The sequence below is a fragment of the Mesoplodon bidens genome (assembly GCF_964165515.1).
Source record: "Mesoplodon bidens genome assembly, chromosome: 11".
Classification (NCBI taxonomy): Eukaryota; Metazoa; Chordata; class Mammalia; order Artiodactyla; family Ziphiidae; genus Mesoplodon; species Mesoplodon bidens.
The window spans coordinates 68285906-68305305 of record NC_138167.1 but is presented as its reverse complement, the minus strand read 5'-3'; the positions used below and the strand labels follow the sequence as shown (position 1 = coordinate 68305305).

Sequence of the window (19400 nt, the reverse complement as noted above, 5' to 3'; positions counted from 1 at the left end):
TAACTGAAGGGGTTCTGGTCCTCAGCCAATTTGCAAAGCAGAAACGAGTGACTCACCCCATGCCCAGTGAGTTCTGGACACAATGATAGAGCAGAAGGAACACAGAGCTGGGAGTCCTAAGACCTCAGTTACAAATGCTGTCAACTAACAGTAACAGAAGGCCTAACAGTGACATAAACAAATAAGTGGTTTCATTTTTGCTCTCTTCCCTTAACAAGGCAGCCACTGGCATTTGTTCAGCTGCTGCCCAAAGTTGTGAAGAATCCAGGCTCTTTTTATCTTTCTGCTACTCCATTCTTAGCATGTTAGGTTGTATTTTCATGTTTGTGGCTTCAGGTTCATAAGATGGCTGGTGCAGCTCCAGACATCTCATCAGTATTCATCAGGGAAGGGGCCAGGGCAATGGTCAGTGTTGGCTGGGTCCCTTATTTTTTTATGGAAGAAAACAAAAATTTTCACAGAAGCTACCTTTCCAGCTGACTTTCACTTATGTCTTGTTAGCCAGAACTGTTCGTGCTTGGAACTCCAGTTGCAAAGCAGGCTGGGAGCAAGTATTTTTGTCTGGGGCTAAATACACTGCTGCTTTGCACAAAACTAGAATCCCGCTAGCAAAGAGGATGGAAGTAGTGGTATCAGGTGGAAAAGTGCAGTGCCTGCCTTAGTGAATTGAGCTCTAACTCCTGTGCCTCTATTTCCTTCTTCGCAAAACAGAGCTGTTAGTACTACATTGGAAGGCTGCTAGGAGAATTAAATGAGATCATACGTGCTGGGTGGAACCACACAATGGTGAGAGAATTTATTTCCTGAATTTATTATTGGTATAAAACAAGGACTGTATCCACTGGGGTAGGCTCAGGGGAAGAGGCACATGGCAGAGGAGGTGTAAGCACAGGAGAAGCGAGGGAGGTAGGGTGCAGCCAGGCCTTGGGGCCACCAGGATGGTCCTGAATTTATCTTGAGGCCCCGGAAGAGCAGGAAACAGAAAGAGGCTCTCCTCGACTCTGGCCCACTGGAAGGGGCTTCTCAGGGCTTTTAAACATTGGATGTTTTAAGGTGTGAGTTCTGACCCATACATGTCTGTATCTGTGTCGTGTGTTGGGGGGTGGGGCAGGGGTGTTAATGGGTTTTTGGTTTGTTTCAGGGAAGTAACTTTAAAAGCATAACGACCTTGTCTGAGCTGAAATTAAAGAAAGGCCACGGGATTTCCCCCCTGCACCCCATCCCTTTCAAGAGGGTTGGGCTCTCAGGAGGCCAGTGAGCTGAGATATTGCATCAGAACTTCAGGACTTACGAGGGGCAGTGGAAGTGGCCGGGAGCCTGGAAGAGCAGAAAATGAAACCCAAATCATTTCACTGGCTGGGAATTGGGGGAACTTCTGTGTCGTCAGGGGCGGGGTCTTATATCTCTTTTTTTTAATCCTTTATTTTAGCTTCCCTAGAGTGTCAGCCCCTGAGGGCAAGAACTTGGGTGTACCGCTGGACCACAGAACAATGCCTGGCACAGAGTAGGTGTTCAGTGAATTTGTGTTAAATGGATGGATGACATTTAGATAGAGAAGCACAGTCGTCCGCAGGATTGGAAAGTCTGGCGTTCGTGAATTAGAGAACACTGAGGTGGGACTGGCTCCATGCCTGTACCGTGGCGCTTTAGGGATGAGCTTCGTAAATCCTTACAGCAGCCCCATCTCTCTTTTAAAGAAACTTCCCTGTGTTTTGTGCCTGCTGGGTCCGGCATTGCTTCCTTACACTGTTGGGACACTTTCCTGGGACCTCCAATAGTGGAGACTAGGGGTTTCTGGCTGCTCATCACCCATATTCCCAAATTCTGGCAAAACCCTCAGTCTCCCTTTGAGAACCAACCCCTCCCTCCACTCTAGTGGGTATGGTTTTGAAAGGGCTGCCTCCGCTCCATGCTCTAGTGTGGCATGTAGTACAGGCTTGACCAATCAGAACACAGCATTCTCCTGACAAATGCGATTGGTTGAAAAGACCTGAGCTGGTCCAATCAGAGTGAACCTTAATTAGAACTTTGCCTGGGGCAGACACTTGCTCTTTTTTTGCTGAACTTGAAACTGGAAGGATGAAGCCCTTGAGAGTCACCTGCCTAAGAATGAACCAGACATCAGAAGGTACAGGAAAGTGAGCTCTGATGACATCATTTGAGCCCCCTTGATCAAGCTGCATCTGAAGTCATGATATTTCCAAACTTGAATCAGTAAATTTATTTTCTGCTGAAGCAGGTTGAATCGGGTTTCTATTTGCAATGACAGAAATCCTGACTGGCAGGGTCTGAAAGTTTTAAGACTGTCACAGGTAAATGCAGCTCAGGATCCTGTGAGTGGAGCAGAAAGACTTGAGAGGTGGCAGGAGTCAGCAGGACCCAGCCTTTTGATTGGCTGGGCAGGTGCCCACAGAGATTTAGAAAATCTGAATGTTTGATGTTGTCCCCAAAAGGAGGACTAAGACCAGAAGAACAAACTTCTCAGACACTTAATTTAGCTCAGTAGCAAGTAGCTCAGACAAGCAAGAGCATCAATATTGGAGTAGACTGCCTCACGGGAGAGTGAGAGACCCATCCCTGAAGGTATATAAGTGGTGGCCGGCAACCATCTAGCCCGAAGTTTCCAGAGGGGATTCAGGTTTTAGGAGGGAGGAGTAAACAGGTAGATGATGCCATGTGTGGCATCTGACCACAGCAACACAGGGGTGGCTTATCGGTCCTGGGGCTCCCCCCTGGCCCCTGGGAAGGCAGGAGCATGAGGGGATGGGGACGCAGCACCTACAAATTCACACTCTTCCCCGGGGGGGATCTCCAGCACAGAGAAGATGATGAACCGAGCTCTGCAGCCATCTTGCTAAGAAACGTCACAGGAAGAGGACAGCATGGCCAGCGGGGGTGCCATGGAGCTTTGGGTGGGGGCCCTGGAGGGTCAGAACCATCTGGCTGGGAGGGCTGGGTGTGTCCTGGAAGGGAGACAGGCAGTGGGTGAGAATTCGGGGCCAATCAGAATCCACAGCCCACTCCCAGCTCTCCTGGCTCACGGCTCATTCCAGCTCCCAGCTTTTGCTCAAGGTTGGCCAAGTCCTCTCTGTCCCACCCACACTGGAAGCCTTGTGGGTGCCTCCAACCCCTACCCATCCCTCTTCTGTCCCAGTAGCCTCATAACTCAGCCTGTCCTACCTCCACCCCATATGTGGGTGTCAGGTCTCCCCGGCTCAACCGGCCTCTTCCAAGGGGTAGGGGCTAAGGTATCTTTCTGCCGTGATCCTCCCCGCCCTGCTGCAGGGACGGCAGAGGGGGAGCTCAGTGACACCACGCCTTGCCTCAGGTTACCTGGCATTTTCTGACACTTTGAACCTTCCTTCTGGGAATTGGGCTCACAGAGCAGGACCGGCTCAGGCAAATGGGCAACCTGAAGCCCCTTTGATGGTCCCTCTTCTGTCCCAGCCTAAATGCCACTCCCGATGAAACCTAGGGCCAGAGCCTGCTGTGTGTGGGGAGCGGGGGGAGGGGGGGATGGGGCTCTTACCCCTAGAGGATGCTGCAGGGCCGCTTCTGTGGCCGCGTGGGCTGGGGGCACAGGACAGCCCGGATCGCCTCGTCAAAGACGGTTTTCAGGCCTCTCTGGGTGAGGGCTGAGCACTCCAGGTATTTCACTGAGTCTGGGTTAGGGCAGCAAGAGGGTAGAGGCTAGGTCAGGGCTGGGAAAAACCCCCTCCCAAGCCATACAACTGCACCAGCTGTGGTGGCCACCTGGGCTGTGTCACTCAAAGCAGGGTATTTACCCCTCTGTGCCTCAGTCTCCTCATGTCGGAAAGGGGGAGTTTTACTCGGAGAGGTTAAGACCCCTCACAAGAGCAGGTCTGTGCCTTTCTTGGACACAAAAGCCCTTAATTTAAGGAAGGACACCTTCCTGGCAAGAAAGGGGCTCAAGCTACGGTGACCAAATTTCTCAGCACCTCACTTTCTTCTAGAAACTTCCCACATGCCTTCCTCCATCTTCCCCCGGGAGGCCTGAGGAACCCGTGGCCCACTCACTAGGACCTTCCAAATATCATCTAGCCAGTCCTTCGCATCTCCCCACTTTACAGATGAGAAAACTGAGGCTCAGAAAAGTCACTTATCCAAAGTCACACACTAGACATTTCCCCTCCCCCAGGGGAAGCTGGGGGCCCTCAGCAAAAGGAATGGGAACTGGGGAGCCCCCATTCCCCCATGAGGGGGACCAGCCTTCTCCCACGTGACCACTCAGGGCTGGAGCACTGGGCACAGACAGTGAGGAAGACAGGCTGAGCCCCACTCCCAGGGGCAGTGTTCTGTGACGTTCTGGAAGGAACCTGTGAGAGTTCCTGTGTCCATTACAACCCAAGCAGTCTCCCTGAAGTGAGCAACTGAAAAACTCCCCTCTGCGAGAGGGCTGGGGGCCGATTTCAGGAACCAGAGAAGGAGAGGGGCCAGGAGGGGGAACTTTGCTCTTCCGTGGGGGAAAGGAAGCAGACCAACGCCGATCAGCACCTGCTCCCTGCCAGGCACTGAGCTGGGTGCTTCCGACAACCCTGTGAAGAAATTCTGTGATTCCCCGCATCCCAGGTGAGGAATCAGGCCCAGAGAAGGGATGCCCCGGGGCCAGAGACACACAGCTGGGAGAGGGGAGCCAAGATCTCAGGAGGGGCAGCCCAAGGACGAGGGAAAGAAAGTGTGGGGCAAGGACAAGGAAACCAAGGCTCAGAGAGGATGTCACTTGTCCTGAGTCACACGCTGGATGTCTCCCTTGCACGTGGGAGTATTGTCCCTCTAGGGAGCACAGGCAGTGGTCCCAGGGCTCGGCTGGCAGGTACGGAGCACCCCGAGTTGGGTCTGGGAGTCTCGTCACCATAACCCTCTGTGCCCAGAAGGGTGTCACTGGGCATTTGGCCACTGTCTCTCTGCAAGGGACCATAGCCAGTGTCCACCTCTTTCTTCCACACCCTCCAGCTGCGTCCTCCCTGGCACCTGCCACCCTCCTGCTTCCTGGATCAGTAGTGTCTAGAGAAAGGGTCCTGACTGGAGGCCTGGCCACTCCAGGACCTCAGCCTGTCCCCCGTCTCTGCTCCCCAGTCTCCCACTTGTGGAGGCAGCGGACCACCCTGATCATGACTGAGGGAGCCACGCAGCCCGGATTCGAGTCTCGGCTCTGGCACATCCCGGCTGGGTGGCCTTGAGCTAGTGACTTCTCCCTGAGCCTCAGTTTCCTCCTCTGTAAAGTGGGATGATGAGAGTCCCTCCTTCGTATGTGCTATGACGATGAAGCAGGAGAATGCACAGGCCCAGCACCCAGGAAGCGCTCAATCCTGTGATTGGCAGCTGGGATCAGAGCTGCCCCACAACTCGTCACCCTGGACTGGTGGGCAGAGGCAGCTGCTGTCCTCATTAGCCTGCAGGTCCCCCAGGTCTCCCCCTTGGCCTCGGCTTGTCCGAGGCAAGTTCAAAGTCATTAGTCACTGCCCCTGGCCAGCCCCAGCTGGTATTGGCTCCAAGATGGATTGGCTAGAGGCCAAGACAGGAACCCCAAGTCATCTCCTCATGGAGAAAAGACCTTTAGGGAGTGTGTAGGCTGGCTAGTACGGATGGGGAAACTGAGGTCCAGAGAGGGGGAGCCACTGGCCCAAGGTCAGACAGACAGTCAGTGCCAGGACCAGAATCCAGGCTTCCAGGCCCCATCTTATCCCAAAGCTTGTGCTTTAAGAAAGACGGGGTCGGACACAGGCTGGCGAGTCACTGTCTTGGGTGGAAGGAGTCCACGGGGACAGGCTGTTCAGAAAGAAGAGAAGGCAGGGGTGCAATCCCCAATATTTGTGCGGAAAGACCAGAGGGCCTGAGAGCCAGAGCCCCTAGGATGGGACAAAGGACCAAGGGTTTAAGTGGCAGCGGAGGCCCCTGGGAAAGACAGCCATGTCACTGGGCTAGTCACATGAAGGAGGGGGCGACGGCTGTGGTTTCTCTTCCTGCGAAGAGATGTGAGTCCCCAGGGCCCTCCCAGTTCCGGCGGAAGGAAGAGTGGTAGGGCTGAGGGAGGGGTGGTTTGCAGCAGGCCCCACCAATTCAGGGGCCAGACCCTGGGTCTGCAGGACCCTGTGGTGACACAGAGCACCCTGGGCAGCTGGGTCACTGCTCATAGTGGCCAAACCCCACTGGTGGTCCCAGGCTCTTGGGCAAGGACCCTGTCCCCAGGCAGGTCAGGGCCTGACAAAGGACAGCAGACCTGGACGCCACGGAAGAGGCCAGACCCATCGGTCATCACCTCCCTGGTGCAGGCAGCCCTGAGCCACCATGGGGAGGCCCCCAAGCCAGCGGTTTGTGGTCCTGTGTTCAAATCCTGGTTCTGCCACCTACCAGCTGCGTGACCCTGAGAAGTCACTTCTCTGGCCCAGTGGCCGGGAGGCAAAGAGGAGTTGGACTGAGAAGCCAGGAGGGTGAGGACTGGGGGGTGAGAAGGATGCAGAGGGACAGGCGTTACCCTTCAAACCCAAGCAGAAGCACCACCTCCAGGAAGCCTTCCCGGAAAACCGAAGCTTGACTTCGCTGCTCGTCCTCTGAGAAACCACAGCACACCCCGCTCCATCCCTTCTTCTGTCTGTCCAAATGCACTTATTTCAATATCTGTTTATGGATTATACTAATACTATAATAATAATTAACACAAAGTGCTTCCTATGTGCAGTGCTGCTCTAGGAGCTCATGGGTGTGAATTCATTTAATTCTCCCAACCACCCAGAGCTACTACTGTTGCCATGGTTCACTGATGAGGAAACATAGGCCCAGAGAGGCTAAGTGACTCGTCCAGGGTCACACAGCTAGTACACGGCACACCCAGGGTGGAATCGCACAGCCTGGCCCTGGAAGCTATGTTTGCAATCACCCTGCACCCAGCTCCCCTGTCTGAGCCCGAGCCCTGTACCGATCTCCTTGGCCAGCGCCAGGCCCTGCGGGTAAGTAATAGGCGCCAGCTTCTTCTCCTTCAGCTTCTCGATGGTGTCCTTGTCGTCCCGCAAGTCCAGCTTGGTGCCCACCAGGATGATGGGCGTGCTGGGGCAGTGATGCCGCACCTCCGGGAACCACTGGGCCGGTGGGTGGGGGCAGGAGGTTGTGCAGGGGGTAGGGGGAGAAGAGGGGCACCAAGTTGGGAGGAGATAATAGGGGGTCATGAGGGTGTGTGGGGAGGAGAGAGGACAGGTTAGAGAGTAAAGCTAACTGTCACAGCCCCCTCTGAGACCCCCTCTGAGTCTCACCCCCAGTCCCCCCCGCCAGCCCTGGGTGGCACTAGAGACCCACTCTGCCCACATCCTCTGCTGCCCCAGAGGCAGGCCAAAGTCAGCAGTCCCTCCCTCCCATGCTCCCCTCCCTCAGGGTCACCTGCCCCACCCCCCCAAGACCCCTGCTCCACCCTACTCACCTTGGCCCGGACATTCTCATAGGAGGCTGGGCTGACAAGGGAGAAGCAGATGAGGAAGACATCCTGGGAGGTCAGACAAGGGTTACTCGTGAGGGGAGGCCTGGAGGCATCCCACCTGGGCTCTCCCACACCTGGACAGCCACTGAGGGCTGGAGCAGCCCAGGGGATGCTGGGCGCTTAGGATCCGGCAGAGTAGGGATTCCCTTCCCACCTCTACACCAGGCTGCTGCTTGTTTATCCAACACTTCCTAAAGGCCAGAGACTGTTCTAAGTGGTTAATCTTCACACAACACTGTAGCGGTGCTGCTGCTACCCCATCCCACAGATGGGGAAAGTGAGGCTTACAAGGATTAAAGCATTTGCCATCTGGAACTCCAGAATCCAGGCTCCTCACCAGGCACTCACTACCTACCCCCCACCCCCCATCTGGTCACCAGCCCCGAGGCTTTCCTTGCCACCCTGGAGAGAGAGCCCAGCAGCCACAGAGCCACCTGCAGATGTGCCCCCATCACTCCTCCCCTCCCCTAGCACCCCCAGAGCTGGCCATCCTGAGCTCCCATTGGTCCAGAGTCTGCCTGCCCCACCCACTGAGAACCAGGTGGTGCCAGAGCCCAAGAGGCAGAGGGGCTGGGAAGACAGAGGGCACAGTAATGACAGGGGACTGATGGAGGGCGGGGACTCCTCGAGCTGGTCCTTAAGGGGAGGGTCAGGGTTCACCAGGCAGAGGCAACAGGGATGCAAAGCCCAGGACCACGAGGAGGGTGTGGGGCAGCATACCGTCTGCGGGTAGGAGAGCGGCCGGAGGCGGTCATAGTCCTCCTGCCCTGCCGTGTCCCACAGCCCCAGGTTCACGGGCTTGCTGTCCACCATCACATTGGCTGAATAGTTGTCAAACCTGTGGGAACAGATAAGATAGAAGGGTCAGTCTGCAGCCCCAGAGTCTGGGGACTTTTAGTCCATGGTTCTGTGGCAGAGGCCAAGACCCAGAGAGGGGCTACAACAGGACCCAAGTCACAAAGCACTATGCAATTGGGTTTTATTTTTTATTTTTTTAAAATACTGATCTATTGGGGCTTCCCTGGTGGCGCAGTGGTTGAGAGTCCGCCTGCCGATGCAGGGGACACGGGTTCGTGCCCCGGTCCGGAAAGATCCCACATGCCGCGGAGCGGCTGGGCCCGTGAGCCATGGCCGCTGAGCCTGCGCATCTGGAGCCTGTGCTCCGCAACGGGAGAGGCCACAGCAGTGAGAGGCCCGCGTACCGCAAAAAAAAAAAAAAAAAAAAAAAAAAAAAAAAAATACTGCTCTATTACATAAGAAATTTTAAACGCAGTTAAGCATAAAGAGGAAAGCATTGTCTCTACTGTTTTTCTGCCCTTACCTACCTTTTGGAGAGATGATTTTTCGAGGCTGCATAACATTCTCTCCAAGGCATGATCAGAATAAACTTTACCCACCTCCTAGGCTGGACACTGCGGCTGGTCACCCAATATTTGTTGAATGAGTGTTCATTCCCATCTTAGGTTGGGTCCCCCCAGAAGCAAACCCTGAGATGAGGGAGTGGCACCAGTGGTTTATTTGGGAAGTGACTCCAGGCAGCCGAGGGGAAGGGACAGGAGCTGTTGAGCTGTTACTGCGTGGGAACTGGGGATCCGTCTGGCTGGGGCCACTGAGCTCAGGGCATCCCCCAGTGGAGGCAGGGAGCTGGGGTATTTAACCACCATCTCCGTCTCCCGTTAGCAGAGGGAAGTCCTTGGGTGTTAATTCCCTGGCCTTCCAGCCCACCCCTCGTGCACACCAAAAACTGTCAGTTACTGGAGATTTCAGGAAATGCCACTGGCACACACTGGAAAGGCACATGTTGAAGGAATAGGGTGGGGCAGAGGCTAAAATCTCCCTGCCAACACCAGAGAGGCCTCCAGGGCAATCACACAAGCTCCCACTGTGAGGAAACGTCCCAGACACCTCCCTCCCTCTCCCCGACCTGGAAAGAGCTTGTCATCCCCTCTCTCAGGCAACTGCTTTGCCTTGACTATGAAGTGGTTTTAGTGTGTCTCTGTCCCGCCAGGGGCTGTGGGCTCCGTGAGGGCGGGGCCAATGTCAGTTTCATCTCTGAAGACTCAGGACTGGCACCTAGTGAGTGTAGGTGGAACAGAGTTAAACGAAACTGAACTGAAGCCCTTGGGATGCCACCCCCTCCACAAAGTCCCCCCAGAACAGTGCTCAGTGACAGGCTGCAGAAGCCGTAATGCTTCAGAGCAACTCCAAAGACATCTGTCCTGTGACAGGCAACCCCCCCAAAAAACAGTGGGTAACCTGACATGTTTAACACCCCATGCTTGTCCAGCCTTAAGTTCCGCAGATGGCCCTGCTCCCTCCTGCATGGAAAGTTCCTGCAAACGGCCCTCCCCTGGCTCCCCATTCTTCTTCTTTCCTGGTGCTGGGCTGACTCTTACTCATCCTCCCTCCAGTCTCATTTCAAAGTCACCTCCAGGAAGCCTTTCCCGAGCCCCAGCCTGGTCGGGGCCCCCACCCCGTCCCAACTCAGTAATCTGTGGTGAACTCAGCACCCAAACAGCAGACATCAAGCCTGGCTTGTTCCTCACTGCACCAAGGCCAGCATCGCACTTGGCACGTAGTAGGTGCTCTGTGGACCTACTAAAAAATTATGTTTAACCGCATGGAAATGTGTAAGGAATGTATGAATTAGGATATGGGGGTTAACAGACATGTACTAATACATATGAAATATATAATCACAAAATACCTATGGAATACCAAGAGAGTTCTACTCAACACTCTATAATAACCTACACGGGAAAGGATTCAAAGATGAATAGACAGATACATTGATATGATGAACCAGATTCTGTACACCTAGGAGAAACTACATTTTTATCAAATTTTCTCTGATAATTAATAAAAATTAAATTTAAAAAACAAACAACAAGTAAGGAGATATAAGCTCTTGGGGGTTTGCGCTGGCACATTCCACTCTAATTTGCAGCCTACCACCCATACCGTAGTGGGATTTCAGGCGGAAGGCACTGCTCAGTGAGACAGCGCTGGGCATGATGGGGAAAGAAGTGCCCATGCTTTCTTTGGCTTCTGCCAGAAACACTCCTTTGGGATGAGTTTAGGATGCAGGGACACTCTTTCCCTTAATGTCCAGGCTGAAATTCTGACACCAAAAAGCCCCCCAAGATTCCTTGAGCCAAAGGCATCTGTCTTCTCTGAGCCAACTCCAGGGTCTCAGGGGCCGTGGCAATGGGGAAAGAGCTGGTTCCTGGGACTTGTAGCAGCACCAAGCACCTGCTCTGGGGCTGGTCAGAGGGCTAGGGACCTTCATACGTTAGGTCTTGAAGTCCCAAGTGACCCAAGACAAAAGAACCTCAAGTTATTGCCATTAGACAGTTGAGGAAACCGAGGCCCCAAGAGGTCAAATAACTTTTCCAGGGCCAGCCAGCCCACAAGCATAGGAGCTAGGATTTGAACCTGGCTTCCTCTGTACACTCATTTGTGAGAGAGTGGACAAATGCACTGCAGGAGGGTTGATTCGCCTGGGGATAGCCACCCAGAGGTGGGAGAGAATGGCAAGTTCCTTGTGAAGCCTTGTCCTGTTTGTGTGACCCTGGGTGAGTAACCCAGCTTCTCTGAGCCTCACTTTCTTCATTGTGAAAAAAGCCCTATCTCTTGGGGCCATTAGGAGGATCTAGAGACAGAGGACGTTCAAGCCACCTCATGGGGAGATGCTGAGAAGCTAAACAATCTCATCCTTAAACATCACCGGCCCCTCACAGGGGACCAGCTGCCAGAGCCTGAGGGATTACTGCAGGGACAATGATCCACAACTCCCGGGGTCCCCTACTTCAGAGACCCACAGGCAGCCAGGACCAGAGGAACCTTATACCACCACTGCGGCCAGCCCTCACTCCCATTTTCCAGATGAGGAAACTGAGGATCACAGACAAGAAGGGACTTGCCCAAGACCTCACAGTCAGTTGGTGGCAGAGCCAGGACTAGATCCTGTTACCCAATTCAGAAAAGCTCATGGTGTAAGCATCACTGCGACTTCATGGCTGGAGACTCAGCGGAGCTTGAGCTAGGGTCTGGGGGCTGACTGGGAACTGTGGAGAGGGCAGGGAGCTCACACTGGCTGAGCACCCAGGGGTGCCAAGTGCTGTGTCAGGCCCTTCATACTTAGATCATTTCAGTGAGCCCAGGAACTGGATTCTACCATGGTGCCCATTTTACACACCAGGAAACTGAGAGTCAAAGCCTGAGAGTGACCTGCCCACGGTCACACGGCTGGAGTGCTTTCACCCAGAGTCTTTGTGTCTTCTTTCTGCACCCCCAGGGCTGCAGGCTCGGCCCTGACCCCAGCATGGAGTGGAGGAGGGGTATGGGGGGCAGGTGAAAGGGGGCTCAGCGCCGGGCATCACCTGACCACCACCCAAGCCTCCAGGGAAAAGAAGGTGGACTCACAGAACACAGAGACCACAGGGCATGCATGGCTGTGACTTGGGGACCAGGGGGGATTGATAGGTCAGGTGGGGCATGGACCACTGCTGGATTCAGGGCGTGGTCCTCCAGGCAATGGGGAGCCACAGAGGGGCTTCACCAGGCAGGGGTTACATGATCAGCTTTGCATTTGGAAAAGGCCCTCTTGGCCACTGGGTGGAAAAGTCTTGGAGAAGCGTCAGAGGGGAAGCTGGGAGACAGAGCCACCGGTGAGAGAGGCAGGTGGTTGGAGGAGATGGGGGAGCGGAGAGGTGTCCCAGGTGGGATGCGAGGGGAGAGAGGGCGTGTACGAGCAGTGGGGAGGCTTGAGCCAGCCGGACACAGTGAGGGAATAACTCACCTGGTGGCAGGAGTATGGGGCGAGGGGGAGGTGCGAGGCCAGGCAGGAAAGCTCAGCAGGGCCTCTGGTACGTCCACTAGGGAGGCTGCACGTCATCCTGTCTATGGGAATCTGGGCTGGATTTGCCAGTTTACAAAAGGAAGGTGAAAGCCAAGTACTGGCCCATCCAACCTAAATTAACCACCTGTGTTCTTCCTTCCCAGAGACAATCCCCCACAGAGCTGAGCCCCCTGCTGGTGGCTGAGTTCCAGCACCTTCTCAGGACAGGCTGGAGCATGCCCTCCCTGCCTGGCAGGCTGGCCCTGTCACTACAGAGCACCAGCGATGTGCTCATCTCTGTTCTAGAAGCAGGTCGAGTGCAGCGGTCCCCAACCTTTTTGGCACCATGTCTTCTTTCATGGAAGACAATTTCTCCACGGAATGCACAGTGGGGGTGGGGGTGGGGGGGCTGGTCCAGGCGGTAATGCGAGCGATGGGAGCAGCAGATGAAGCTTCGCTCTCTCACCTCCTACTGTGCTGCTGTGTTCGTAACAGGCTGTGGCCCGGGGGTTGGGGACCCCTGGTCTGGTGAACTAGACAGACCAGGGCCTTGTCCTCATGGAGCTTCCATCCCAGCAGGAGAAGTCAGATGGGGAAGGGCTACAAAGAATGTCAAGCAGGGTGGAAGATGGAGGGGGCCTGGGCGGAGGGAGGGGCTGCTTTAGACAGTGGGTCAGGGAGGGGATACCTCGGCCGGGAACTGAGTGATGGAAGTGGCCAGTGCAGAAGCCTGGAGGAGGCTGGTGTGTCTGGTCCCCGAGGACCAGAAGGGAGTAAGTAAGAGGTGGGTTTTAAGGGAGGAATTTAGGCCGAGGTGTGGCTCCATCTAATTTTCACTTTTGAAAGCTCACCTGGGCTTCCGTTTGAGAATGGTCATAAGGAGAGAGGAAAGGGGAGAACCCCTAGGTCACAGGTACCTGAGAGCAGGGTCTTCCTGCCTTGTCTTTGTATCCCCAACACCCAGCACAGGGCCATCCACAGAGCAGGCTTCGGTCTCCCCATCTGTGAGACAGGGCTTTGACCCTGAGCTCTTATCCCCCAACCCGCAGGCAGGAAGCTCAGCTCAGCTCTCCCTTATCTGATCTGGTCCACTGGCACATGCCTCCGGCTCCAGCAAACCCTACCACCCCCAGCTCCAGAGCTCTCTTGACCTTTATCTCTGTGCCAGAGATCTCAGGCTGCCTGTTTTCCCCAACTCTGCTCTACCCGGCTGTCCCCACCCTCCACTGTCAAGGGCTCAGAGTGGCTTATTTTCCCCTCCCTGTCACAGGGGTGCAAGCACTGTAGCAGGAGCCCCTCTGGGGGCTTGTCCAGAGCCGAGTAACTCCATATGGAAGACAAAGAGGGTGGGATGCAGGCCTGGGTACATACCTGGCAGGGTCCAACACAAAATGAAAATGCAGGGACCTTTGTTCAAACATTAAGAATTTCAGGATGGGGGCATCTGAGCATTAAACCAAGTGCAGAACCCACCTGAGTGTGTGCCTGCCTAGATGGCTCACCCAGGAGCCGGCCCTGCTCTCTGACCCAACCCCTCAGAGTCCTGGGAAGGTAAACCTTGTCTGGTCCATTCTGTCTGTCCTTCCACAAGGTTGTCCAGGACAACCGAATCCACTCAGGGCCACCAGGGGCCAGTGTCTCCGGGCTGCTGAGCGCAACTGGCCCTACCTTGGCCTCTGCTGGTCCCGCCATCTTGCACCAGAGAACTCGCCTCCCATCTCCCTGCACAGGGAAGGCGCCCAGGCAATGAGCTTGGCATGTCCCAGCCTTGCCCCTCCTCTTAAAGAAAGGGAAACTGAGGCTCACCCAGGGGAAGCAATTGGTCTAAGATCTTTGATCAAGTGGGCCCTCCAGCCCAGCTGCAACAGGCAGAGACAGGACACAGGTAGCGCCAGCACAGTCCTGGTGATAGTGGCCTTCTGCAGGAGCTGCCTTCCCCAATTCTGCACCTGCCTTCCCGCTCGGGGCTAGAGCCAGCCCTCCCTCAGCACCAGCAGGCATTTGGTGATTGATGGTGAGGGTGCAGGTAAGGGCCAATGCGGAGAGGGGCGCTGGCGCCATAGTGGGAGTTGGGAAATGAACCGGGGCAGAAATCAGTTTTCCAGGCTTCCTACCCAGGTTTCTCTGCCCTCTCCTCGCTGCCGTCCTCCTGCCCGGGCTGGGGTCCCTGAGGCAACTGGAGCCAGGGCCAGTGTCCCAGGGAGAAATATCAGTAGAGGGAGCCCAGCCCACCTTGTGACCCTGGGGGACAGGCCCCTCAGCTGCTGTGAGCCTCAGCTTCCCCCGCAGGCACCCTGGGACTAGAATAATAGCCACCTCCTCCCATGAGCATCAAATGAGGTCACACATGTATGACATTTCATCCAGGGACCAGCACACAGTAGGCCCTTGATAGATGGTAGCAGTGATGCATCCTCCTAGGGCCTCTCCATGAAGTTCAATTCAGGTCGACTCAAAACAGATATATCCTGTCTAAGGCAATGTGTAGACTGCGCTGTGCATAAGACACTCTCCTAAGACAACGGGGAGACCCAAAAAGACCTGGACGTGGCCCCCTGCCCTCCGTAGGCTCATGATCATGGGAAAGATCAGATAAAATCTCTCTGGGGAGTGAGAGACACTTTCAGGCTAGATCAGAAATGCTTCCTGGGGGAGCAGGCACTGGAGCTGGCCTGGAGGTCTTAGACATGTGGACATGGGAAGGAAAAGCAGTCCAGGCAGCTGGAGCAAAGGCCCTGAGGTGGAAATGCCCAGGGAGTGTTTGGTGACCAGGGGCGGGAAGCAGACGGGACAAGAAGCAAAGTACTGGGCTATGAAGCCAGAAAAGAAGGTGGGAGAAGGCCACACAAAGCCTTGGATGCTGTGCTATGGAGTTGGGGGGCTGTCCTGAGAGGGATGGGGCCACCAAGCATCAGTGAGAGGGGGCTGGTGCTTCCCATTCACCCCACATACTCCTACATACCTGTGCGTCAGGTGACAGCCCTGCCACCACATCCAACACGAGGGCAGGCCTCCAGGTGGCACTGCCCTCTCCCCCGACACACACGTGGGCCCTGATGTCTCTGATCTCCCGGTGTCAAGGCCCTCCACTGCTCGCCCCAGCCCCTCTTCCACCCTGCTTTTGCTCACACCAGCCCTCCGCGTCTCCCTGCTTGAAGGCCCCCTGCTCCCTGGCGCCTCTTCTGCACCTCCCCACCCCGCGGCAGCCTCTCTCCCCTCTGGGAGCCCCCGGCACTCATCCCGGCGCTGGTTGCTGCCTCCCTGGCTGAATCAGTGGGCAGCTCTGCCAGGCAGAGACTGGCTGGAGGCTGGCTTTCAGGCTCACAGGATGTGCCTGAAAAGGGGGTGGGCTTGGTGATGTGTGTCTCCCCAGCCTCCGAGCGCCCCGCCCACGCACAGAACTCACACGGTGGGGATGTACTCTCCCGGGAAGGCGTTGGTGGTGTAGCTGATGAGCAGGCAGGTCTTGCCCACGGCTCTGAAAGACAGGAAGTTCGAGAGGACAGTGGTCATGAGCCCTGCCCGAGACTCAGGGAGGTTTCTCAGCACCTGCCCAGTCCCCTAGCCCAGCCCCCAGAGAAGACCCAGGCCCACCCCTCTGGGCCTCAGGGTCCCTGTCTGAGAATCCCTGTATCAGCGTTCTCACACCTAAGAGTCCTAAGAGTCATCTGGGGTGTTTGTTAAAGGACAGACTTCAAGGTCCTACTCCAGAGATTCTGAATCAGGGGTGTGGGCTGGATCTGGGAATTTGTATTGTAACAGTCTTCCCCAGGTGACAATGATGTGAGACAGAGGGTTAAGAGCAGGGTCCCCAGGAGGCCCCTGGTACCTGTCTGGGCTCTGCCATCACTCCCCTGGGGTCCAGATCCCAGCTTCATCAGCCACCCAGTGGTAGCACGATCTTAGGCAAGTCACTTAACCTCCCTATGACTCAGTTTCCCCATCCAGAAAATAGGGATAAGATGAGTTCATCTCATAGGATGGACTGAGAGGTAAATTAGACGAAGCCGGTAAAAGAACTGAGCACGGTCTTGCATAGTGTAGCAGCCGGCAAATATTGGGGAAAGCCTGACCCTCCTCTTTCCCTCCCACCTCACCATGGCAGTTAAGAGCATGGAGTTTAGGAATCAGAGAGACCAGGATTCAAATCCCATGAGGTCTCGGGCAAATGACAACTTCTTTGAGCTTCAGTTTTCCCAACTGTAAAATGGGCCTAATATTAGGGTTGGTGGGAGGATAAAACAGAGGAGTGTGACTAAGCCCAAGGCCTGCACATAGTAAGTACTAAGTTAGCAGTGATCGCCATTACTCGTGCAGTCTTCGCCCTCTGTCTGCTGGGCTGGGAGGGGGCAGGGGGCACAGGTAGCCCTGGGCCTTCCCCTACCCAACTTGGTTTCGTCACTTCCTGCTCCGAGAGGACCGGCTGCCCTCTTCTCCCCACCCCCTCCCCCAGGCCTGCCAACAAGGTAACTCTAAGTGACTGGAACATTGCCCTTGGCTTCCGCCCTCCCCTCCTCAGATCAGATATAAAGCAGAAGTGAGCAGGGCTGGACAGGCGGGCAGATAATGTGCATCAGAATCAGCCCACCCCAGGCCAGGAAAATCGAGTCACTTAAGGCCTCAGGCTGCTCCTCAGTAGGATGGGAGGGTTGGATAAGAGGCCCGCCCAGCCAGACCACGCAGGAATGTGTCGGGGTTGCACCTACAGAAAACCCCAGGTGGTACCTGCGGGCTGGACCCTAAGACTGTGCTGCCGGCAGGCACGAGAGATGGGCATATCAAAGCTGTCATTTTACAGATGAGGAAACTGAGGTCCGTCGGGGGCCACGACAACCTGAGGTCGCTGAGATCTAACAGCTGAGAAGGTGCCTCGGCTCAGCCTGGCCCACACTGACCCCCCAGTCTCCCTCCCACCCCTTCCTTCTCCTTCCCCAGCTCTGTCTCTCACGCCCCTCCCCCTTCTGCTCCTAACCCACGGACCCCACACAACCTCCCCAGCCACGCAGGCTGAGGCTCAGGAGGCCGGCTTCACTGAACACACTTACATGCAGGACAACCCGTCAAAATATCTCAAGGGACCCCACATCAACCCTGCGGACATGGGCCTCTTTCCAGATGGCCAAGCTGAGGTTCAGAGAGGCACTGTGACTTGCCCAAGGCCACACAGCAGCGCAAGCCAGTGACTAGAGCCCAGGTCAGCCTGGGGACCCACCTCCCCAACTCCCGAGCCGGCATCCACAGAATCAAAGCCTGAGGACCCATGGGAGACCAGCCTCAGCTCTCAGGGTGCAGGCGAGGGGCCCCAGGCACCCCCAACCCTAGTCCTGTACTCTCCACCCAGGCAGCTTCCGGGGTGAGGTGGGCAGAGAGAGTGGAGCTGTCCTCAGCCCACCCCTGGGGCTCCCTCTGGGCCTGGGAGAAAAAGGGAACTGTTCCTCCGGCGGCCTCCCAGGAACCCCTCCATCTGCAGGGCAGGGGGCTTCCCCAGGGGCGCCAGGGCGGGAGGGTCCAGGGCTAGCCCGGGACGGAGCTGTCAGCAAGTCCAGCCGGGTACCTACCCATCTCCCACCACCACACACTTTATGGCCTGCATCGTGTCCGAGGCCTGGAGGGCGGTGGTGCAGACAGCTCAGGGCCCGGAGCGCTTCTGCAGACACGGGGGTGTGGAGGGCTGGAGAGGCACCCTGAGCAAGGAGCAGCCGCAGCGGGACAGGAGGCAGGAGGAAGCGGAAGGGGAACTTACCCAAGCTGCTGCCCCCACGGCCGTTTGCAGAAGGCGGAGCATGCGGTCTGGCCAAACGGCTCAAGGGTGGGGTGGCCCTCAGGGGCTGGGCTGGGCCTCTGCCACCCCGCAGGCATCCCTGCTCCGGGACACCAGCAGGAGACCTGGGGACCCTCTGGGCTGGAGACTCACTTCCATGGGCAGGGCCAGAGCTGTTCTCCAAGAACCTGAGGCTCCTAAGAATGTAGTTCACCTCGGTTCTGGTCAATAAGCATTTAATGAGCACCTACTGTGTGCCAGGCACAGGATCGGGTACTGGTGAGTCTAGGATGTGAGCGGGAAGATACGACTTCATCACAGGTGTTCATAAAACAAGGCAGGAAGTGATGGGGCCACGGAGGATTGACAGGGAGGGGACCTCAGAGTTACACAGAGGGCGAGCTAGGGCCTTTCAGGTGGCCTTGAAGCTGGCACTTGAAAGCTAGTGTCAGAGATAGGGCTCTCCAGAGGGGAAGACATGGATGCTCCCCAAGTGGGGGCCATTGTGGGACCCCCTGAGTGTGAAACGATGGGAGAGATATGGTGGGGGGATATGATGGGGCAGGAAAGGAGGTGGGGATCAGCTGACAGAGAAGGGGAAACGTCAAGGGAAATGATGGGCAGTGCCCCATGCCAGCCAGGCCCTGTGCTGGAGGCAGCCCTGGAGGACCGTGCACCCTGGCTCAGGAGCCGTGGCCCATTTGAATGATGCTGAAACAGAAGGTCTTAGAAGCCAGTTGATTCACTAGGATCACCCAGCCTGAACTCAAACCCAGGGCCAGGTGACTCCAAACTCTTCTGTCACCCCGGCTGCTGTCTGGGGGACAAAGCCTGAGTTCTACAGTGGGTGGGGAGGGCGAGTGCGCCCCCTCAGCCTCGAGGAGCCTCGGGATCTGAGCAGCACTGGATCTCCGCAGCGGGCTTCAAGTTCACTCTTCTTTGCTACCGCTCCCCATGCCCAGCACCCCTCCGGCTGCAGGGACGAGGGACAGGAGGGGATGGGCAAAGCCGCTCGTCACCCACCCCGGGTGGGTCACTCAGGTCAAACCGGGAAACCAGCCAGAGAATTTGGAGCGCCGGGTGCTGGGCAGCCAGCGCCACTCCCACTCTATCCCCCCCACCTCCCCCCACTCCACCCCCATCACTCCAGCATCTGGATCTGAACCTTCCCAGACCTTCCACACAAGTTACAGGGTTCCCAAAGACAGCTTCTGCCGAAATGGAAATGCTACCTCCCCAAGGACCTGCTCCAAAAACTTGGCCAGCCAATGAGTAAAATCTGCCAACAAACTTTGATGTCTTCGCTCTGT

At 56.1% G+C, this 19400-nt stretch overlaps 1 protein-coding gene across 1 annotated transcript; it reads right to left on the bottom strand.

The window, feature by feature from the left end:
• Positions 1-320: 320 nt before the first annotated feature.
• Positions 321-18030, bottom strand: RAC2 (Rac family small GTPase 2). The gene is made up of 7 exons (XM_081248120.1): positions 17888-18030; positions 15736-15807; positions 8210-8327; positions 7433-7495; positions 6938-7097; positions 3530-3662; positions 321-2963 (listed from the first exon to the last, which is right to left on the bottom strand). The coding sequence occupies exons 1-6, from the start codon at positions 17920-17922 to the stop codon at positions 3532-3534; spliced, it is 579 nt and encodes a 192-aa protein (XP_081104246.1). The 5' UTR covers positions 17923-18030; the 3' UTR covers positions 321-2963; positions 3530-3531.
• Between the last annotated feature and the right edge of the window lie 1370 nt (positions 18031-19400).

Excerpts from the sequence above, each read along its gene's own strand:
- RAC2 (XM_081248120.1), bottom strand. The coding sequence starts at position 17,922 with ATGCAGGCCATAAAGTGTGTGGTGGTGGGAGATGG. Across the intron at positions 15,808-17,887 it reads TGTGTGGTGGTGGGAGATGG|AGCCGTGGGCAAGACCTGCC; the intron begins GTAGGTACCCGG and ends CCTGTCTTTCAG. Across the intron at positions 8,328-15,735 it reads GGAGAGTACATCCCCACCGT|GTTTGACAACTATTCAGCCA; the intron begins GTGAGTTCTGTG and ends CTGTTCCCACAG.